General features: G+C 40.6%; 1 protein-coding gene across 3 annotated transcripts; it reads right to left on the bottom strand.

Moving 5' to 3' along the window:
* Window positions 1-1,266: 1,266 nt before the first annotated feature.
* gng12a (guanine nucleotide binding protein (G protein), gamma 12a) lies at window positions 1,267-24,123 on the bottom strand. 3 transcript variants are annotated; one of them, XM_026313448.2, is made up of 3 exons: window positions 23,787-24,123; window positions 3,881-3,989; window positions 1,267-3,322 (listed from the first exon to the last, which is right to left on the bottom strand). In XM_026313448.2, exons 2-3 carry the CDS (start codon window positions 3,971-3,973, stop codon window positions 3,197-3,199), a joined length of 219 nt encoding a protein of 72 aa, XP_026169233.1. In that variant the 5' UTR covers window positions 3,974-3,989; window positions 23,787-24,123; the 3' UTR covers window positions 1,267-3,196. The 3 variants fall into 3 exon arrangements, with proteins under 3 accessions (XP_026169233.1, XP_026169232.1, XP_026169234.1); XM_026313447.2 differs by having other exon boundaries at window positions 23,769-24,119; XM_026313449.1 differs by lacking the exon at window positions 23,787-24,123 and adding an exon at window positions 15,233-15,325.
* Window positions 24,124-24,260: the final 137 nt, after the last annotated feature.

Raw genomic sequence — 24,260 nt, 5'->3', positions numbered from 1 at the left:
TATCAGGATAGCTTTGCACAAGTCCAATCTAAATAGATTCCATCACAGCACAATCAAAAATATTTCACCATCATCAGGGTTTTAGTAAAATATAGTAATGCATTATATTGTAGTATTATATTGTAGGTCTTATGTAGGGGAGTAAAAATATACTCAAATTAGTAGTTTACTAGATACAGCTAGCTAAAACTAATGCAGTAGTAAAATAAAAATACGAAATGTTACTGGAAATTGATTGGAGTCTAAGCTGTAAAGGCAGTCTGAATATCTGTTTTGTGTATTTCTGTTAGCACCTGGGCTTATGAGCAGAAATACCGCTGCAGTCTGCTTCATCAGCCCACACCCTCCACCCACCGTCCTCACCCTCCTTCCTCTCCCCCCACATCAGCACATTCCTACACACTGACACTGTAACAAGCCAGATTTTCACAGTGAGGTACATGGTCAGTGAGCCAGCCTGCAGCCACCGGCCGTATGCCCCCTCTGATTCTAGCATTGCTGCATAATGACAAACTGGGATTACTGCAGAGGCTGTGCTTATTCATGCTTACAGATAATGTCCAGCCAGTCTGTATCCTAGTTGTGCAAGACAGGAATATCTCCATAAGAGTTATTTTTGGTTAAAAGGTTATCTAGAGTCATGCATCATGATTGTATTCAATGTGTGTGCTATATTTGGCATTCAATGAAGGTGTTTTTCCTGAAGTGACATTTGATCTATTTATGTTATTCCCATCTTAACAATAAATAATAGGTAATGGTGTTATTTTATCAAAAATTAAGTTTAGTGTGAGAGCTGTCATATCTAATTCAGTATTTTTACAGTTGCTACAATAGTCAAGTATTATTCCTGAATGGTCTTCCCATTGTGTGCAGCTGGCCCCAAACAAGGCCAGAACGACGCGAGTGGGCACTAACAATGAGTGAAAACAGACCCACAAGCTAAGTAAACATTTCCCCAAAATAGTTACGCTCCAAGAGTGGGAATCATCAGGGTTTGATGCTTTCTATATTTAGCTGTCTTCTCTCCTCTGGTGTCTGACTGACACGGTGAGAAATATCTCCTCTCTCAAGTGACATATATAAATAAACAACTAATGAGAGGACGTGGGCCCAGATACACTGTGGGAAGATCTTTCAGGCCCCAGGCCAAGTTTCTATAGTGTAGAAATCCTAAGACTCAAAACAAAACAGCAGTGCTAACCATAACAAATCTTCTCACTGTGCAGCACTACACATCTTTATGGAGACATTAGTACAGTATTGTACTGTAGGAATGCTTCACTTTATTAATTTTATGTAAGTCTTCATACAAAGGTTGGTAAATTAATAAAGACATTATCAAAATGCAAATTTTGACAGTTAATCTATCAATGGTACAATAAGGCCGTTACAGAGTTGTTGAATGGACAGAAATTATGGCACGGCAGTGGTAATCTGAATTTTTCCTTCAGAGGCATATGGGAATGATTTATTGCATGTAAGAAGGAATGTAAAGAGACATAGAAAACACAACTGAATAATAATAATAATACTACAGAATGCTGATTTTGAAGACCTGAAAGTACCCTTTGGAGGAGGCAACAATACCAAAACTGCTGAACAGTGGAGCACCAGGTAAGTGAAACAAGGTTTAACATGTTCTGCTATTGACATGCAGACAAAAAAAACTGACTGCACAGTATTGTTACAAATCATTTTCATCCCACAGATAAAAACATTTGATAGAATCTACTCCTATTATGTGTCCTTCATGACACAAGGCATAAGTAAGGCTTTAAAGTGTAAGAAAATTCCAATTTATACTATCTATTGAGTTTTAACTATAGCAGATATTTTCCCCTAGTAAACCACAACTGGTTAGACTAAAGACTGAAGGCCCCAACCAACAAAATGTTACAACAGTTTAAAATGAAACAAGAAAAATGAAATTTTTTTAAAGAGCAGTCCTGGGAGAGTGGTTTTATCATCAATGCACACTAACATTTAGACCTGTACCTACAATACTTGTGCCAAAAATACTTTAAGACAACAATGTGCACTTTCACTTGACTAAGACACTTGAGTTGAGCAAAGAGGCATTGCTTTCAGCGTGGTGTAACACTTGCTGGCGTGATTTGTGTCGTCAGCGCCCGAAAAATATTGTACCACAGAAGGAATGACTGAATATGTTCTCCTTCCCATGAATGTTTTGAAATGCAGTATCTTGGTTTGGTCCCATTACACATTGCCTAGTGACACAGAAAGTAAAAAAAATAACATTTCTGCACTGCATTGACGTAATGAAGCATTTTCATTTTTACATCACGCTGCATCTTAAAATTACCAAAAGCACTACAGAGTTGGGGTAATGTATCTCAATGGCTTAAATCTGAGCAAAGATGATGATGATGGATTAGATGATTACATGGGACCTCTCTCAACATGATGCTTCATTAAATCATACTACGAATACAAGGCAGTCAAATGATGAATCAAATAAGATGTGGATTGTCGTGGACGAGTCACAGCTACTGTGGCTGTGACAGGTTGCAGAATACAGTTTTATTTAATGCCAGATGTTACTGCTCTAAACAAACGTGTTAACATTTGAGTGTAGACCCAGACCCATGAATTTCCCTGATCAACTGCACTAAAATTGTAAAATACTGGTGGGAATAGTGTCTGAAGTTACTATTATTCATCTTAAAATTGATATATTTATAAAGGATAGGAGGGAAACTTTGGCTGTCTGAATCTACTTAAGGCAAACCAGAGAGACAATAACAGTCACTGCCCAATGGGGATGAAACTGTATACAAAGAGGAAGGACATAATCCATCACTGAGGAGTGTCAGTGCTGTACAAAGAATCAGAAAATATTATCTACTGTTGACTGTTTTAGCAACATTGCATACCTGATGCAACCACAGCCCCAGCAGCCAAAGTCTTGTTAGTGGCCGGAGCTCAAACTGAACAGTGGCACTGACAAAGGGCAATAGTTTCAGTGAATAATGCAGGCTAAAGGGACAACCACAGAACACTTCGTTACTCATTTTGAATTGCTGTTTTTGAGAAAATCCTGGCTGAATTGTTAACAGAACAAGCAAAGGTGTGGTAATGTTAGAACCACAGTCCACCCTCCACTCTGCCCAAACAAAAAGAATACAGCAACATTAATAAGCCAAACAAACACATAAAGGCTAAGTAGCATCCACTACAATATAGTGCAATGTTTTTTGTCCTTGAAGGGATTGTCTGAAGCTGGGATGCCCATAAGGAGGGGGTCATATTTGGCCTCTTCATTGCAGTAGTTCATAAGGTCTGCAGAAGCCTTGGATACCTACAAAAAGAATTACAGACAGTGTCACAGGAGGGATTTAGTGGCACTATTTTTTCTCCTGCCCACACACACACAACACAGTTAATCCAAAGACAAGCATGACATGTATTTATTCCACCTTGAAGAAATAGATAATTTAAAGCTAGGCTTTTCTGTATCTGACACTGTGAGCCCTCACTCAGACAAAATCAAGGACAACTGGCACCATTAAAAGAAGGCTAAAAGAGCTATTAGCTGTTCCTGTGTACCTGTGGCTGTACCGACAGCTATCACTAAATTACCTAATAATGTGATCATTCTCAGGCAAGGTCTAGAGTTGCAAGGAACATCTTATTCAACTATTTGTAAGCACATTTATGGACTTTTATTATTTATTTTTAAATTAATTGTATTAATATGAACTCATCTTTGGTAGCTATTTAATGTGAATTTTAAAATAAGGTGATATATGATATGCTGCTGTTGGTAGAGAAAGAAACAGAGAAAACAGGTGCTGGGTTTAGTAACATAATGGCAGGTGCAGACAGTGAAAATGCATGGAAGGTGTTTGCACTGCACCTTTATCCTCTCAATGCTCGCCTCTATTCTCAGTTGCTGCACCGTCCGCCGGGCCTGAGCGATATTATTGGCACCGTGAGCCTTTGAAGACATCTTGGGCAATACAACACTGCAATAAAAACAAACAGAAAAAGTATGAATAAAAATGATGAAAATGAAGCATTAGTATACGGTGAATTTTGAACAATAAACGAGGATGCAGCAAAGACCAAACACAAATTAAGACTGATTTTTTTCTCAACAGTGGACAGTGTAATGAAAGGCTCAGGCCAAGACAGAGACAGGCAATAAAAACAACCATAAGCTTGTGAACTTGGGGATGCATTTCAACACTTTCACTAAAGCACAAAAAGTACGCACTTGTTTCAGATTACAGGAAGACCTTGCCCTTGATGACTTCAGCTAAGGGCAAAAACCACATTGTGTATGAGATGAAACAGAACAAATAAACATTGTGGGTCAGTAACATGATCTGTGCAGGGAGAAGGGTAATATACTTTTTATGCTGGTTACTGATGAAATACATCCACTGCAGGTGAATGTGTTGTAACCATTATAGATGCTGGTTTAATAGGGGGGTCAACAACTCCCTTCCAAACTTCCTCTTCTTCTGCATTGTCCTTCCCAAAAGTGACACTGTCAACACTGTCAAGATTTTTTTCCAAATCTGGCTCTGCAGAAAATACAAAGCTAGAGCACAACCATGCATATGCAAAATAACTGGTTTTTCAGTGCAAACATACAGTAAAAAAAAGGTGCAATGCATTATGAGTTTTAAGGTTGTTCTCTGTTTTAAAGGCAGTTTCGGTTATAGAAAGTGCATTTTACAACCCTCAGGCAGTGCAGTTCTCCTGCTCTCACAATCTGATAGCTGCAAAACTATGTTATCTCTATTTACACAAAAAGCTACGGCAGTGAATTTTCACTGTCCAAAAGTGTATGTGATTGGTAGCTGATGTTTGAAAGTAGTGTTCAGTGTTGGGCGTTGGACTGGTGATTCCACTTCCTGCTAATCATTCATGGACTAGATGGGAACACGCCTGGACACGTCCTTACAGTCCACGTGGAAGCTGTGTCTTTCCCCTGCTCTCTTCTTTTGATTGCAAATTGTCTTTTTCGCATACTTCCTGTAACATTTCTGCAATATGCGCACACGTCTACTTGCGACACATCTCACTTTCACCAAAACGTTTCTCAGTAAGGAACAGGAAACTTCAAGTACATCTTCTCAGAAGTTTATTGTGAAATTCACAAGAAAAGCTCCAGCAGATTAGGGCTTGTTTATAAATGAAAATGCAGGTTTTCTGCTACATGCTGTCTCTGTTCATTATACATCTCACTCAAGTGTTGTGTTATCAGGCCTCAGTCTCAGGAAGTGTAAACAGAAAGGATAATACGGGAACGTGCAGTAAATGTTGAGTAACAGTTATGAACTGACAGCCATAAACAGACTGGACTGCATATTTGCTTTGTTTGACCCTGTTTGCCCTGCAGGATGTAAAGCCTCCAGACAGTGTCTGATGCTGTAGCCGGATCATACGGCTCTTCATTTGTTTCAAGAACAAACGAAGGAGCAATAAAGACAGAAATCGGAAACGGGAAGGGAAGGGACGGAAAATCTCCATTTTAGGAGCTCTGCTAGGGAGTGCCTGATTAGGGAGTCTTATTTCCATCTGAAGATAAGTAATCACTCCAAATGAAACATAGCCAGAGATGACTCAAAGAGCTAAAATGTTATTGATAACATGAAAGTCATACATGAAAGAGTCACGCAGTACAATGCAAAGTGAACAATCATCCTAAGGAGGCTTTCTCGGCTACTCATAAAGGCAAGGCACTCCCAGTGAAAAGCAAGGGAAAAAAATCCTTTCATCCATACATAATGAGTGACTGCATTCATTTCCACAGTCTGGAGGAGGTCTTTAGAAGAACCTATACAGGCTGAGCTCTACATTTGCTGACAAACAGCAGTAGAGTTTTAAATTACATGGTTCAAGACAATCACTGTTGCAAGAGCAGTTCAACATGTTTGTTTAGACATTTTGATACAAATTTCCCAATTGTAAAAATGTGATTTGTGAATATCAGTGTCACTAGTAAAACTTTAAAAACACAGACGACATATTTCTGATGGCATCAGTTACAGTAATCGTCAGTGACAAGTTACTCTAATGAACTCACTGACCTTCTTAAGAGCATTGGCATCAGTGCACCAAATCTAGAGCAATTATTAAACAGCTTCAAATGCTTTTCCAGGCAGGTAATGTACTGCTGCCATGTAAAACTAGAACATCCTGGCAGTGCTAAGCAAAGCAGGTTGCATACTTTTAAATTGTGTCATATGCAAACACAGTACAGAAGTTGATGATCAAGTGGAACAACAAATAAAAAGATAACAAAAGAAATGCAAGCAGGCTTCACACGGCAGGGTTGCAGGGAATATTACACTTAGTAAACTCTTTCCTTTTTAAAGTCATCACTGCAGACAATTTATTAGAACCTCATTATGATTTTCCTACTGTGGCAATGAGAACTTTCTTTTCATTATCTGATATCCATCCATCCATCCATTTTCTACCGCTTATCCGGAGCCGGGTCGCGGGGGCAGTAGCCGAATCAGGGATACCCAGACTTCCTTCTCCCTGGACACTTCCTCCAGCTCTTCCGGGGGGACACCGAGGCGTTCCCAGGCCAGCCGGGAGACATAGTCCCTCCAGCGTGTCCTGGGTCTTCCCCAGGACGCTATCTGATATTTCTGCAGCAATTCTGGCCCTGGTAATTTATGCTGTGCTCCCATTAAATATATTTGTATGAATAAGCATTCAATGCAAAATGTCCTATTTTGGATGCAGGTGAGCTAAGTGGTTTCTTTCACTCAATGAATATTTTGTATTTATACATGTCAGAGGTAAAAATAACCGAAAGCATTTTATTCTTTACTGCATTTATTCCTTTCCTGCTAGCATGCAGTAAAAAGGTTATTTTTCCAGTCCTGTTGTTATTCACTTCTTTACCTTTTACAGTACAGATCCAGTCAGTTAGCAATAAGCTGACACTGTCTCTGACAAAGCGCACCATGCAGGAGAAAAAGACACCACCGCAGCTGTACTTTAAGATAAAATAAAGACAGAATTAACAGTTTACGACTCAGTGGCACCAGAATATCAGTTCAACCAGCATGTGGAGTGGGAGAGTGAGGCAGCTCTTAAAACCCACCGGCACTCACAAGCTATTTTTGCAGCCAAACCATCCCAGCTGAGTCACCTCGCCTGAGCTGTACAGAGACTGTGAGGTGATGCCAGCATCTACCAGCACCGCTGGTCTGACTGAAACTCTATGGGCGAGCCCCGATGTGTGTGTGTGGCATCAAGCACCATTATGTACACACAGAAGCCCAGTTACCTCCAGAGATCAGAAAAAAAGACCACCCCTTTTACAGCCCACCCTATCATGATACACACACACACACAGCAGCCAGGACCACCTATTGCACGACCCCACTGCTCTGCTGTACCTTACACACACACAAACCCACCCGCACACATGTGATTCATTAGCACAGTGTTCAAAGCGCCGAAAACAGGGAATCATTATGAGTCAGTGCCATTAACACCAACACTCAGAGATGAAAAACTGCGTGTGCCTTACTACTACACTGCAGCTCAGACCCAAAGAAAACTCTTAAATTTGCTGCTGACGAATACAAAAGACATCCATTAGATGCTAAAAGAAGAGTCAGTCCTGTCAGCGGTACAGTATGTGTGGTCCCTCCACTGAGCATCTGAGACTTGAAAAACCAGGAACAGCTTTTGTAATAAACTTGTCTCACTGGAAACAAACTGCTTTGGGGCTTAAGTATTGCCAGCTGCACTTAGACTTGACTGATGTGAGGTGATGAGATGTAGGCAAGCATCATGCTTTTTTCCATATCCACAGTCTTCCATTTTGTTCACCCCAAAATGACAGATTAGTGATTTTATCCCTACCTTTTTGTGGTCTGTAGGACTATAACAATACAGCAAGTTGGCATCCATAGTTCAATTCTTTCAACTCTAGCTCATTTTCCTGTAGCTGTAACAGCTGGTTTTATTACCTTCAAAAATAGGCAGGTTTCAAGTAGACCAAGGCTGGAATAGACCTAAGGCTTCTGTGAAACGTCTCATTGAAAGTTGCTCACCTGGCACTTATGTCAAAAATATTTTTCCTTCCATGTTGTGGGGCTCACTGCTGTGTTAATGGTGCTCTGACAGACCTTATTTACATGTATGACAATGTACTAATAAGATAATGAATGAGTTTTCAATTTACTGCGCTTTTCCTGCAGCATATTTACATTCTGTAACTATAACTCAGTCATAATTATGATTTTCATAGCAAGAAAACCACTGTGTTTGGCATTTTCTTGTCAGAGGACTCTTGTATTTGCAATATATTAGTAATGACAGAAGAAGGAGCAGAATTTTCCCAACTTCTCAGCACTGTAACCAACCTTGCTGTGTCTAAAAACTACTGACACAATGCGCAACATGAAATCAGGTTGTGGTTGCTAATATTATTTTCTGACCTATTTAATAAAACAATAGGACTTTGTTTGGTTGAACTATAAAGAGATATAGGTGCTCCTCTACTGTATGTCTGAATAAATAGCTGCTCAAGGAGTGTTTGCTGCGTCATTAAAAATCAAGCACTGAGATCTTAAGGATTGTTTTTGAGAGTTAATGTATTCAAGTGTTTAACACTAACTCAAAGCTGGTCATGCATATGCTGATGACATAACTGATGATACATAACGATTTCCCATGTTGCTAAAATTCAAACCAAAGTTGACATCTTATTGCATGCACCACCTACAGTAATCATGTTCAACTGTTCCACTCCCTGGCGTCGGTCTGACTTTATGCACCAGCTGAGAAGTGAAGAACAGTGAATAGTGGAAAGGCGATATTTGGAGTCTAGACAGATGTCTGCAGCTTTGAACAAAAGAGAGTTCAAAGACCTGGACCCCAGCCACAAGCCAGTATATTGGCTGTTCTCCCTTGGGTACCCGCACACACACACAACTCTGTCATCTCTCTCATGTACACCCCTCCCCTTGCACAGACACTCTATCTCTGCAAGCTGGAGTTTCCCAGTGTGCAGCTGGAGCTAGAACTAGCCATCTTATCCTGTCTGCTGCCAGTCAGCACTGCAGCTGAGAAAAAAAAAAAAGTCTCCTGCTACACCTGAAAAAATTACCTGCTGATCAGATCAGTACTGCTGTGCAGTTCACAGCAGCTTTACTATAAACACAGTCTTGTTCTCACTTGGTGCTTATCAAACTCAGTAACACGCAGTCATCAGTCCTCCTGCTGAGCGAAGCGGGATTGTGTTTATGAGCCAGAGGGAGAGAAACTGACTGCTGAGTTTCTAGGTCTGTGAAAGAGAAAGGGCAAGGCAGGGAGGAGATGGTGTGGGCTTGTACGCTGTGGGAACCACCAGAGTGATATCACAACTTTCCCACCAAAAAAAAGAGAAAGGAGTTGTGTTCGGCCATGGTTTCTCTGGCAGCCACTGCCACGCCACTCATACTGACAATATCACAATGACTTTATTTACCAAGAGCTCTGAACTCTATCATAAAGACTGGAGAAACCTGCTCCACAGACTCTTGGAAGCACACATCATTTTTCCAAAATGACAAAGTGCTACTAATTAATTTTATTGTGGAGTTTTGCTAGACCTAAGACCTTTTTTCATTTTCATAAAAACCTTGATGGCCATATTTGTAATAAGCAAACAAACAAGATTTTTATCTTTATTATAGATATAGATATTATAGATAATATTATAGGAAGCCGATTTAATAATTATCAGTGAATGACTTAGGGAGAAGGGCTGAGAATAAATAAGTTTCTACTTCATCTCACTTATTTTCAAAAGTGTTAAATCATCAGAACTATTTGATACTTTATTTTTCTTTATGTTTTTGTCTCTAAATATAGCTTTTTTTTTTTCTTTTGATTGACACCATGTATTATCATCTGTTTTTGTTTCTGCTTTATATATCTGTCCATCCATCCATTATCTATACCCCCTTATTCCTAACCAGGGTCACAGGGATCTGCTGGAGCCTATCCCAGCTCTCTCTGGGTGAAAGGCAGGGGTCCACCCTGGACAGGTCACCAGTCCATCACAGGGCCACATAGAGACAAACAACCTCACACACTCACACTCACTCCTATGGGCAATTTAGAGTCACCAATCAACCTGACATACATGTTTTTGGACTGTGGGAGGAAACCAGAGTACCCGGAGAAAACCCACACAAGCACAGGGAGAACATGCAAACTCCACACAGGAAGGCCCCTGCTGGGTTTCAAACCAGGAACTTTCTGGCTGTGAGGCAACAGTGCTAACCACCATATTCGAAAAATTCCAGTTCCCAAAAGTTATGCCCCTCATTTATAGGCAATGCATACAAGAGCATCAGGAACAAACATACGATGGAGATAGGCAGTAAATTACATCACACGTGAGCTGCAGCACCACCCCAGAGCAGCAGGTAAGGCTACTAAGATAAGTGAAGCAGAGAGAACTCCACCCAGGACATTGGCTACACAGTCAGCACGGTACAAAGGGAATACTTGGAAATTCAGTTCTCTCAATGCCGGTCTGAGAGACTGCTTGATTATGATTGGCTGAGGGGTTTCCATTATTCCTGTGTAAGCAGATGTTTCCAGGAAAAGCAACAGAGCTGTGCAAAGGTTAATGTAAAGTGACTCAGACTAGACGTGGCACTATAAATAACAATATCATTTCTGTATTGCCATGAAGAGTGCTTAGTTAAACTTAAAGCCTCTGTACAGTAGCTCCTCAGAATCTGGCAAAGTGCACATTCCTGTAAGTTATGCGGCTTGATGGGATAAAAAACAATCCAGCATACTGTTACACAGTCTAACAGTGTCTAGACAGAAGACTAGACTGCACTCATTTGTGCACGATTTCTAAATCCTAAATTCATGTGCAATTACTTGAGGCTCATTCCTGTCCAAATAAACTATGAATGATTCCTTGTTTCAAGCTCAGACTAGATGGCTGACAAGTTTTGCGGCAGGAATTACAAGTCAACCCTGTTTATTATGAACTCCACTGAAAAGTACTTAGAAAAAGAAAAGCTGCATGTCCACTTAGATAAGGTGAGGACATTCATGAGAGCTAATCAGTGTCCTTAAACATTATGATTTTCAGAACAGGATTGTGTGAACATAACTGATGGCACAAACACTGGATCATACAAGACTGTAGAGGAGCAGTATGTGTGTGTGGGAATCTGACTGTCTGACATAATAACAGATAACAGTGACAACACAGAGGACAAGTAGGCCTAACACTCAAATATGTACAGATTAAACAACCGTGAGAAATGACATGGTAAAATAAAGCAATCCCTACCTGGGCACCATTGCACACACAGCACAATTCACACACACACATAATCTGACTTGTGCTGCTGAGCTTAGACCTGTAGAATAATGTTGCAGTAGAGATTTGTGCAATTCATAAAACACTACAGTGCTGGGATTTAACTCTTTTTCCTGCATCAATCCTTTACTTTTGATTACTTTACTTTTTTACTTATGAAGGAATATGACAGACACTTGGTTTTACCGAGAATTTGTGGGCATATATAAACCATTAAAACAATGGCCCAAACTCTTTACTTTATTTATTTTACCTCTTTTACACACACTAGCAAGTGTGTGTCTAAAATATGGCTTATAAATTGCTGAGCAGGATAGTGCTAGCAGGGTCAGCCATGCTGTTAGCCTATTGCTGAGATTGTAAATTATCAGTTGTGTAATCCTAAATGTGGGTGAAGCATGGATAAATGTGGTGTAAGTGTAGTGTAGACAAGTGAAGGTCTAACACACACCTGCAGCAGCCACTGCCCCTTCCATCCACCATGTTATAGGTAGGTCATGAACAATAGATTTAACAGCACTGTGCATGCCCTTAAACACTTTAGATAACTACTGGAATGGGATGGGAATCTTGTAAGCATTTATATTAACAGTGCAATTAACAGTGCTCTGTAAGATGGGAATTCAAACATAAAAGGATGAAAGGGTATCCATTTAAAAATAATGGCATCAAAGGAGGCTAATTTATTTTACAAAGACATCAAGAGGGAGAAGAGATGGAGGAACTGAAAGGAGAGCAAAGAAAAAACTGATGCAACTGTCTTACATTCTGACAAACGTCTTACATTCTCTCCATAGGAAGGGCCAGAGATAATGAGCTACTTACATAAAAGAATTTGGTAATGCTCAGCAAGTATTCAGAGAACTCCTGAGCCAGACACAGGATGTCAAACTTTTGAGAGCAACATATAAACAGACACAGTGGCAGCCAGGGCCTCTGATATCATTAGCTGCCATGCACTAAAAATAGCCAACAGCTCTTTGTTGTTGTTGGCTACAGTGGAGCTGGTTACAAATTACTCCCAAAAGTAGCTAAGTATGACCAAAACTGAATACCAGCTGGGTATCATCCAGTTTAGCAAGGTCTCTGCAGTTTCCAATGAGGTGCCTGTGAGCCTCTGGTTCCCCAGTAATGGCCTATTATCAAGCCCGGAGCAGCCCAAAACAAACAGAGACCTATGGCAGATAATGCCCTTCAGACGTCACTGCAGACGCACAGAGAGTGACACACAGGAGACACAGGCGACCTAGGCAGAGAGGCTGCCAGGCAGCATCTCTCTGCTCTGCCCTCAAAGAACAAACAGCATTATTGTCCAAAACCTGCACAAAAGAAAGCTTAGTGCAAGCCAAGCGGAGTTTGCTGGAAATCGATGCAGGGAAGGAATGAATGGTGGGGCAGAGTGCTGTAGAGAAAGACGTGTGCCTGTGACTGAGACTGGGGAAGAGATAAGAGTTTGTGTGTGTGTGTGAGTGTGAGAGTTCAGCTGGAGAAAGCAAGCTGTGCAGCTGTGTGTATGTTGCATTTGGTTGCATGCCAAAAATGTGCTGCCAGTGACCGGAGCACCATAAAACTTAAAGCTATTGTGAGTGCTTTGCCTTTTTGCTCTGTCCCTCTTTCCTGTGAAAGCTACTATTCATGACGAAGGCAGGGAGATACTACACAATGGATCTTCAACTCTGGCCCAGCACTGCCCTGCCTATATGGAACAATAAACAAACGTATTCAGTCTTTCCACCCTCCACCCCTGAGCTGGTCTGACTGCATGTATGTTAGTACTGCACTGTAGGTTGCACAGAGAAGGCCATGTAGTTTTGCTATTTAGGCCATCATACAGTGTCTTGTCCTCAGTGGAGCTGAAGTAGAAGGAGATAAACAGTGTGCATGAGTGGAATAATTGATAATGGATTGGACGTCACACACCTCATTAGAAAACAACAGAATGGCCATAAAGATGAGTGTGTTTCAAGTAAAGAGGAAATGGGATTAGTCAGAGGGTGATATAAATGCAGATGGGATGGGTGTGCATATGTGTGTGAGACTATAATTGTGTGTGTGTGTGTGTGTGTGTGTGTGTGTAATGACATCTGGGTCAGCAGTGAATGGATCTAAGCCACTACCTGCAGCCAAGTAGTATAACTAATCAATGGATGGATATTTAGTTATAAATGCATAATTGTTTGATGCAACAAAAACAAAAGATAATAAAAAAGAGCAAAAAAAAAAAAACAAAAAAAAAAAAAACAAAACAGAAAAACCCTCTATGTTTAAGTCAGCAGCTACCAACCCTCTAAAAGAGGACAAAGGGATTAGTGGTGGAAACATTCCTACCGCAGAATTTCCTGTCAGGAGGGGAAGAAACAAATACAGAGAAACTGAGAAAGCAAACAGAGCTTTTGCATAGCATCAGAAAAGCTCACAAAATCTACTTTTCTTTTTCTTTGTCACACATGACTCAACGTTCCTTACTTAAGCTAAGTTATAAGAGTGTTTTCTGCTCATTAAATATAGATATGGACTACATGTTCATGTGCAGTCAGTTCACATTTTTTTTGTTCAATCATTGCACCTATTACCATGTTTTATCTTTGACCACTATGTTATTACAGTCTGTCACATATTCCATATTGCAATAGTGGCTATCAACCACAAATACAAATAACTGACACAGAAATTCGGTCTAGTAAAGGCCTGCATCCACACTTCAGAGCACTAACATCTCCTGTTGCACAAAACATTAGTCAATATTTCTCCCCGCCTCATTAAGTCAGTGGATATCTGAGAGCTATTGGTTACTCTAGTGTGTCACTCTCAGGGTGAAATTTCTTACTAAATTTAGGAAAATAACAGAGACAACTGGGGATCACAGTGAGGTGAATACAGAGAGCTCAAATCCTAAACACCATAACAGGACATTTCAATGCACTCTGTAACTGGTTGGAGCTATTGTCAAGCCTCTCAAAAGTGAGGATTTACTGCTATTCACAATGCTGACCAAAAACACACTACAGGCAGCGTGGGATAACTTTAGCAGTGATAAACAATAAGACAAATAGCACTAACTGTATATAGTTCAGGACCCGATGAGCCCCATTATCTGCAAGTAAGAAGGGACATTTCTGAACAAACAGGAACAGGAATGACAGGCGTGTGGATAGTAGAAAGATTATTAACATGTGACTACTCCAGAGATACTGCATGTACAGTGCCCAGGCTGCTGGGTCAGGACAAAAAGGTCAAGACTTGAAAGAATAAGACTCAAAGCAGGTCTAAAAGCATAAAACTGTGTTAAATCAAAGACAGAGTAGATACAAATAAATTGTATGAGTATCTTTTTGTCTTCTAAAAATATTACCAGGGTTTACCAAATCTGAATAAAAATGCGAATTAACTGACTTTTCTATTAAGTTTCAAACACAGATTGCAGAGAATCTCGCCTGTCTGCCAGCAGCATGGGTGGGAAGACAAGAGCTTTAGAGGTACTACTATTGATTTATTTCTTTTCACAGTTACCCATATAAAAACCTATTAAGCGCCAGAAGCCAAGCTACACTGACTTTTAGTTACTAGAAAGTGTCAGGCTCAAAAAACATTAGATTCTACAGTTCCCGTAATGCAAGAGGAAAGTATATTTCATATTGTTGAACGTCTCAATGTTTTGTCATATTTGTTAACTGTGTCTCAAGTCCATACTAAATGCTAATTATATGTGCACCCTGGACAGATCACCAGTCTACCACAGCTTTGACACACTGAGACAGAAACTCACATTCTCACAATCACACACGCAATTTAGAGTCACCAATTAACCTAACCTTTGGACTGTGGGAGGAACCCTAACGTCAACAGGGTTTTTTTTTTTTTGCACACTTCAGTCAGCTGCCTCTGAGGATCCCTGTGATGAGTAAAATGAAATGTATGCGTAAAACCAGCTGAGTGTGCTTTAAAGGTTCAGGGGAAAAAAACTGTAGAAGAACAAGAGGATGGATAAATTCCCAACAAACCCCCCTAAAAGAAGACTAAACAATCCCAGAGTCACTCAGAATATTGCTGCTGGGTGCTGAATGTGAATTCAGGGGAACAGAAATACCAGTCATGCCACTGAATGTAAAAAGTACTTTTGGTTTTGTTTTTCAAACATTTTCGGAGTTCCACAGAAAGACAGAAAGGTTGCAAAGAAGAGAAGAACAGATAATGAAATCCCCATTTCCTACTTTGCATCACTTAGGAATTTTTGAGTCTTGGTGTAAGTCAAAACTAATCCAGATAAATTAAGTAGATTCTGTATGATCACAAGAAATTTAACAGAGCCAGGCACGACGGTTGAAATATTACAGGTACGTACATCAAGAATTACACACAGCCAGACAGTCTTACAAGCCCCCCTACACGCACACAGGGGTCTAAGTTACTATTAATCAGGAGCCACATGAATGACTGGCCCTCCCTCCAACCACCGTGACTGCATTCAGTTTCAAAGACATGTCGAGGGGAGGAAGAAGCTCACACTGTGGGTCACACCGAGGCCACTTCCTCTGCAGCCCACCCCGAAACCTTTCAAAAATGATGCTTGCCTCCTCCTCATCCTCCCCGTCCGTCTCCCTTTACTTCCTCTCTTTTCATGTTCTACTCATTTCTCAGCAAGTGGGTCACTAGGTCCCCTGTGTCATTCGAAAAAAGCAGTTCTGCATTAAAATTATGTCCATGCACAAATCAATTAATACAAGATAATCAACAACCCGGTCGAACACATTTTTTTGGGAAAATGTGTTCAACATTGAAAATAACACTAGAAAATAAAACTATACTCAGGGGACACCTTATGTCATGTGTTCATACACAGACATACAATTATTTTTTTGCAAACGAAGCTGGTAGGAAATGTCTGAATTGTAGATTTTGGGCTCCTGGTGAGAAAAAAAATATATGTTCCACACAATCAGTGGCTTCTAATAAAGACACCCGCAGCAGGGAGCATTGCCTGTTCAAAGAGGTAACTGCACAAGGAGGCAGTGTACAAGATCTATTCCTAACCAAAAAGTGAGAGTCTGTTCCATGGAGCAGCAGAAAATGAGTAAATGACTATAAAGCATAGTTTAACAAAGCCTTGGAGTGCCCTGAAAGTGAATGAGGCACCTGATCCAGCAAAGGAGGACACACTGAGGCTGTGGCTGAGGAAACAGACGCTGATTGTGCATGTCTTGGACACCTGTTTTCGCTTGTTTTGAACAGAGTGAGGCATCAGAGGAATCAGACAAAAACTTTGGGGCCCAAAGCAACAAAAAAGGGGTGTAGTCTCAGACACACACTGATGCATCCTATTTTGCTACAGGTGTCAAGCTCTTTTCCTGACATTCCTGACTAGGCCTCAGCGAGGAAGCACACACACTGGTCTTTGTTTGGGATGCCAGTAAACTTCTAGACAGACTCTTAAAGAGCTGTAAAGAAATAAAAGAATCAATGAAAGTGACAGTGTTTCTCCATCCCGCTCACACTGACTCCACTACAAGCCCTCTGAATGATTCATTTATATTTAGGGCTGTAAGTTGTCATTGATGCCTCCGCTGCATCTTAAACTTGTTGGTTTAAAAGCACATGATTCTGAAACAATACTGCACACTCTCAATATGTACATACTATATGGCAGAGTTGTTAACCTATTTCATGCTTCGAAAAGTCATATCTATTCCTTCTATTCCAACCTGTCTGACAGGAAACTGCTGCTGGTCTCTCTCTCCCCCTCAGACAGGATATGCCCATATTTGGGCTATGGTCTTGTGAAATGCTGTCAGAGGAAATAACATAATGCAAGTAAGAACAGTTTGTGTCCTTATAAAAGGTGTGTGCTCCTGTGTGTGGGAGTATTTCAAAGTACTTCACTTAGTCCAAGCATTTCTACAAACTCAAAAGTATAGCAAAACTCTTCACAAGCTGTGAAATAAGCTACTAAGCAATCACACATGCAACATTTCCAATTTTTGATCAACTGAACAACACAAACAGAAATTTGGTTTCATTTGCTCCAAAATGCATGCATATAAAAAAGTGAGCATTGATTTACATTTCTATGTAAAGGACCTGGAGGTGATGTTTTATTGTGATTTGGTGCTACAAAAATACACTGAACACATGATGCATTATGTCACAAATATAAGAGAAAAAAAAAAACATTATTTTCAGATACAGTCCAAACTTCATAAATTAATCAATATAAGTTTTTTAACTATAAGTAGCTTATTAAAAAACAGCAGGTCACCTAGAGTGTGACCGTGAGTCCTACATGTTAACGGTTACTATGGAGTCTTTCCAGTAACTAATCCAGACAGTAACGTGATCTACAGGTGTGCACAAACTATCTGAGCTGTCTGACTGGATAAATAACTGAAAACCGGTACAGTGTGCTGCATTCAACACACACTCTCGGCAGGAAAACGCCTCTTTCACAAATGACTACGTGTAATGGACAAGTTTAATAAAAGCTTATAGCATGTTTGGACCACCTGGCAGTGCCACAGTGACAGATGGTGTGTGTACGTGAGAAAGATATGGAGCAAGATAAAGGATTTAACCAGTCACAGGGCAAATAAGCCACATAGGAAAGATGAATTTCAAGTTAGCATCAAGTGGGCAAAGGACTAATTTAAGAGCTTTAACTGAGATTTACAAGCATGAAGTTGCCTCAAAGATAATGAGGCACATGTAACATTTTTGCTTTTGTTCAGCAGCCAGCAACTAGAAGGAAGGCAGAAAGCAGTCAGAGAGCACCACCATGTGGCAGGAAGAAGATACTGCAGATTTATGGATTCGTCCATCATTACCTATCACAGAGCGTCCAGGTCCACAGTGGGCTGGAGACAATCCCAGCTGACACTGGACGAGAGGTGGGGTACACCTTGGACAGATCACCAGTTTATCACAGGGCAGATAGACGCATAGAGACAGAAACTAATTTACACCTACAGGCAATTCAGAGTCACCGATTAACTTAACCCCAAAATGTCTTTGGTCTGTGAGAGGAAGCTGGAGCATCTGGAGAAAACCCACACGGACATGGCGAGAACATGCAAACTCCACACAGTAATGCACATACACGAATCTGTCCAGATTCGTAGATTAATTTTTATTAACTACGAGATATAAAGTTGCCTGGGCCTAAAATACTTTGTTTTACATTGCTTTACAGGACTGGCCCAAATCCTACAGTAGTGTAACAATATTTCAAATCTGCTTTGATTTACATCAAACCAGAAAATCAGTCCAGTCTTTTTCAGTCCACTATTATTCACATAATCTGTTAACACCAAACAAGATTAGCAGCATTTCCTCAAGTTCACACTAAAATATATGAATCATTCAAAAACACACACAAGAGCTGAGAGGTGTGAGACACACAGTTTATTCGTTCCAGCTGCTGTGTGTTATGACACTGCCCAACATCATCCCCTTCTCAAAGCTGAAAAGTTTGATTGTTGCAAATTCAGCTGCCACAAGCAATTTTTTTCCATTAAAAATTATACTGACAATTATTTTTTAATGAATATACGATTAATAGGTTTTAGAAACTGATGTTTGTAAAACATCAGAAAACAGATCTTTTTCAGATGACATTTTGACATGTCACAGCATCAAGTGTCAATATTAAAAACGAATTCCATTTAGCTGAAGCCTCTGTCTGATAAACAACAAACATTTAACTGATCACAGAAATGACGCCTTGATTTCTGTAGAACATGAATTGAGATCAAGTGCACGATTCTGTAACTAAGAATCACAGTCATTCACAGTCACAAGACTTGTAACTGACTGCTATGATACTCATATGAACTGTAGTGCTTATCTCTGCTTAGGTTCACTTTATTTTTGCCCGCATCCAGACCTCTAAAATTTCAGCGATTCATACAGTGAAACGAAATGAAAACTCATTCTGATTTATGAGATCAATTTACTGACACATCTGCCACATTCACTTCCTGGTAACCAGCTGTTAACAACATCGAGTTCTCTGCAAATACTGATGAGCAGCCAGCTCCTCAGCTCATTAACTAACCTTCAATGTTTAAGGAACAGCTGCAAATCTGACCACAGATCAGTGTCTACGAGGAACTTCAACCTTGGCCACAGTTTACACTCTAAACACACCTATCTTATCTGCTGCCTGTCCAATCAGCATTCAGAAGCAAAGTGCCATCTGCTAACATTAAACGGAGACCTCCTGAACCTCAAATGTCAGTATGTGTTTACTCACTGGTTTTCTATTTAAGGTATATTCTGCAACTTTTCAATTCATTTTTGTCTTCATATTTTTTGATGTGCACATTACATTGATATGTTAAATGTTTTTTTACAATACAACAAACCTGGTCACTTAAATCATGGACTATAATGCGCCAATACCCATAATATAAAATTATCTATAGCTACTGTCTATGGAATAATGAATAAGGTATATCGTGAGCTCAACATTTCATAGTTCTCAAAATAAAACAAAAATGTGAATTTACCTGCTACAACTACAAAAAGAAAGTCAGACTAGACATTGTGCTGTTGAGTTTGGTCTTCATCACTATAATGTGCTTTTTTTCCAGCAATTGTTTTCACACACTGGTGGCACCCTACAGACTCTGTTACACCCAAAAATATTCACACAAATGTTGTTTTGCCTTTAGAACTTTTGATTTCTTTCATAGCTCACAACATGCTGTTACAGGTCCCTCGTTGCTTGGTAGGCACAAGTAAGTCACAACATACCATATGCAGTCAGGGATTATTGCTTAAATGAAAATATAGATTTAAAAAAGAGCTGCCCATGTTTTATTTTTGGGTGAAAATATTAACTGAGGAACAATTGACAAAAATAACAGTACCCACTTACTTTGAAAAAAGTGCCACATATTCTCTGGTTTGTGCTTCATAAATATGAATATCTCCTGATTTGTCTTCTTTTATTAATCCTTTACTGAGTTCTGACAAATTCATTGATAGCAAAACAGTTGTTTCTGTTTCTTTAAGCTTTGATTTATTTGACATGAATACTTTAACCAAAATATCTGAACACATCACTAGGAGCATTTTTATATATTCAAAAACCAAATATGCATTTATATATAAATAAACTCAAGAAATGGGAATGTCACAGGGCGTTTCAGATGAGCGGAGTTGCTGTGAGGAGAAAGCTACTGTAATAATGCATTCCACGATTCCTCCTCCCGCGTGGATGTTAGGCGCTCCTTGTTTGGGTGGAGATGCCAGTCCTACCTCTCCGTCTCCTAACTGTCTCCTCCACTTAGTGTGGCAAACATGACTACAGAAGCTCTGCTCCATGTTACACAGCTGTGTAAGATGGAGTGCATCTGTGACCAGCCTGTCCTACATGTCAAAAGGCAGACCTACAGTGCAAAGGCAGGAGAGAGAAACTAAGCGCCATGACCGGCCAGTCAAACCATCTTAACACACTTACAGGAATGAGGGGAAACTGGGTCTGTTACACTACTTTTCTTACTTATCTCAGACGGCTGCCATGGTAACACTTCCTGTTTGGTTTGGCAAACATGTATGTCTGAAATTGAGGTCAATCTGATTATTAAGTCAGCAACTCGCTTTCCTGCTAAATCTGCCATCGTTTCTTACCTTTGCACTGAAACATTTCATTCCCTGTACCTTCTACATGTTTTTCAACAGAAAAAAAAAAACACTATCTTAGAAAAGGTTTCTCTGGAGAGAAGACATGGCACTGAGTTGGCTATTTTGAGCCACAAAGAAAGGACCCAGTAATGCTTGGTATTTCATGAAAGCAAGTAATTCTGCTGCCAAACCACCAGCACTCCTCTCAGTACATCTGTTCCTGGGCAGGGTGGAATTCAAGCAAAGCAGCCACTGTGGGCTAAGCCTTGTGACTGCGCTGAGCACCACACACACCAACACACACCAACAGAGCAAGCCTTTAATGGCTACGCTACATGTTTACACTGACCTGCTGAAAATGATTAGAAACAGTGTCATTAATTAACAGTTTATTTAATTCTTACCAAGGTTTTAAACTCTTAGGTACAATCCCTTGCAATAAATATTGTCATTTTGCTGACCCCCACTGTCAGAGTGTCAGAGTGTTTACATCCAATGTCTAGTCAGATTCATAAGCTTGTTCCTGACTGAAATAACCAGGATTTTATATTCTTTTATTTATGTATTAAATGATTCTGCTTCCATTCAAATTAATATTAAACAATCATCTTTTGTTAAATGAACAAAAAAAAAAATTTTGTCAAAAAAACATGGTAGATGTTTTACGATTGTAGCTACTAATTTGTTATCAAATAACAGCCGCACTGCATCTTGAGGCTTTGAAACCTCAATTAATGTTAATTCATATCAAAAACTTTCATAACTGTAACCAACAATCATTTTATTAATATTGAAACATGCATGTTACAACTTCGAAAAACCCTTTTATCCTAAAAACAGTGCTAATATTTATATTTTATAATATGCTGCAAATATCAAATCAAAGTATTAACTATTTGTTTCAGCTCTAAATAGTTATCTATATATACATGACAGAAATATCACAGTGGTTCCAGAAGTGTGTTGTTACATTAGTATTATTAGACGCACCAGAATAGAGATAAGGATGAGTATGAATGCACACTTCGAAACATATAGTTTGGTTTTGTGTGTGGGTAACCTGTTGAGAAAATATGTGACTCACTCGGCCTTGTAAGGAAGTAGTGAGATCGCTCAAAAGACAGTGCAGCAAGTACGCACAAGCAAGTACACACACTGACTCCTACTTCAACAAACTGTGCACACTGAAAGACCTGCGGGGAATCCACACACAGCACTATGAGGAAACGGATCCTGGCTCAGAGAGAGGCTCAGACGGCGCCCACCAGCACCATGTTCCTCCTGCACCAAACTGGCTGTTTGTCAAAAACTCGACGACAGAGCCGCTGATCAAGTTCGGCTGCATTCTCTGCGTGAGGAGGTGCACACGGCTTCCAGGGCAGCCTCCTGGCCTACACTTCCCACGTGATCCATAAGCGCCATAAGTTAAACTCATATGGAAGTGACAGAGGAAAGAGTTTTAAAATCCATATCAAGAGCTGGGCAGTTTCCTAACTACGTCCTTTTTTGTATTAAACAGGACATTGTTCTGCTCTTGACCACCTAGCCCCCTCCTCCTGTCACACATCTATTTACATGCATCACACGTCACATTAAATCCTGCCAGCAATCCCAGCTAACCTGCTCACACAGCTCAAAAACAAAGTCCATGCCACCAAATCTGGTAGAGAAAAGCTGACCACTGTCAAAAGTCACATTTTTGCTATTACACTAAATTGAAGTCTCCATAAGTATTATCTGAGGACCTGTACTTTTTCTTCTGTACATTCTTGCGAGTGAAAATACAGCTGGGTAGTTTGTTCCAAGGAACTGCACCAGACACCGTTAAGACCAGATCTGACAGTGTTGGACAGGACAGCTGGCTGTGGATGTCATTTTTTTCATTTCTAATCGAACATCATAAGGCTGCACATTTCTGCTGTAGGTCATCAGTGTACAGATGCACTTCTGTGACTTATTTCTGTAAAAAGCACTGATCACATTGGGTGCTTTCATGAGAAACACACTGACACTGTTTGTTGACACGTTATTCACTTCTGAATTCCTTCTGGTGTCTGTCATGAGGCTTCACACCAACCCAAACCCTGTCATCAGCACGAAGGTAGGAAGTGTGAGATCCTCTGCGTCCACTCACGTTGATGGGCATTGAGAGGGGGCTTTGATGGTGGTGAATGGGGTACTAATGAGTCGGCCTTATCAATGCCCAGTCTGTACTCTGTCCTCCCTAATGGCCAGGGGACCTCAACAGAGCTGTTGATGCTCCATGTAAACATCTCAGCCACTTCCCTGTTTGGGGCCTCCACTTCAACCATCACCCCTGGTTCATAATAACCTCACTGGTTCATCACTACTCAGTGTTGCAAGCGATCACCTATTGCATAACTAGCTAGTGTGAAGGAAGGCGGTGTGTGTGTGTGTGGGGGGGGGTTCATATCTATAAATATGCTATCCTGCTCTGGAACAATCTTTTTCTGTCCAAAATAAGTCATTATGTGGCAAACACAGTAGGTGGGGCCTGTGGGGAATAATCAGGGCACAAGGCCCAGGCAGCGCTGAGTAACCCTTCAGCTCCAGCTCTCACCTGTTGAGTCCAGCTCACGTTGGAGTGTGTTGTCCCTGTAGTCACAGACGTGTGAAACTGGGTCTAAATGAGCTGTGGTGGCACAGACGTGTTACTTAGACGGATGAAGGCTGTGAAAGCAGTGACAGCAGACCTGTTTCGCGGCAGACTCAAACCAACTGTTGCTCCCGGTATAAACGCTACGTTATGTCGGTACCGTCACAGCTTATCGACACATGGCAGCCTTACCTGGACGGGGTAACGTACAGTCAGGTCTAGCCGCGTCTGGTTTCCCTGAAGCCAAAGTGTATCCGTCAACAGACTGGGAGGAGACCTTTCCCTCTGCTCCGTCGCTCACGGCGCAATGTCACAACCACAGCAGCGTGTTTACACCGTGGACTGTGGAAAAGTAGGTCTACGTGGACTCCAGCGCTGTACGGCTTTCCCTTTCCGCGCACGCTCGGTGTTAATATTTAATTCTCGTATACTTTTTCTTCCTTCCCAGTGCTACCAGTCTACCCCCGCTCCTTTGCTTTCCTCGTCCACTTGGACGCTTCGCGACGAGAACAGCCGAGGAGGAGCGAAGCCGAGGAGGAGCGACCGAAATTGCGGACGTTCACCAAGATAGCTGCTTCCTGTGCAGATTTTCACAATAATACGCTGGCTTTCCATTATATCCATAGATGTTTTTAGAAAAATCATATTTGTGTAAGTAAAAATAAGATATTGACCTACGAGCAA

This window comes from Mastacembelus armatus, chromosome 17, assembly GCF_900324485.2.
Source record: "Mastacembelus armatus chromosome 17, fMasArm1.2, whole genome shotgun sequence".
NCBI classification, from domain to species: Eukaryota; Metazoa; Chordata; class Actinopteri; order Synbranchiformes; family Mastacembelidae; genus Mastacembelus; species Mastacembelus armatus.
This window is presented reverse-complemented; position numbering and strand designations above follow the sequence as displayed.

Excerpts from the sequence above, each read along its gene's own strand:
- gng12a (XM_026313448.2), bottom strand. The coding sequence starts at position 3,973 with ATGTCTTCAAAGGCTCACGGTGCCAATAATATCGCTCAGGCCCGGCGG. Across the intron at positions 3,323-3,880 it reads CGAGCATTGAGAGGATAAAG|GTATCCAAGGCTTCTGCAGA; the intron begins GTGCAGTGCAAA and ends TTCTTTTTGTAG.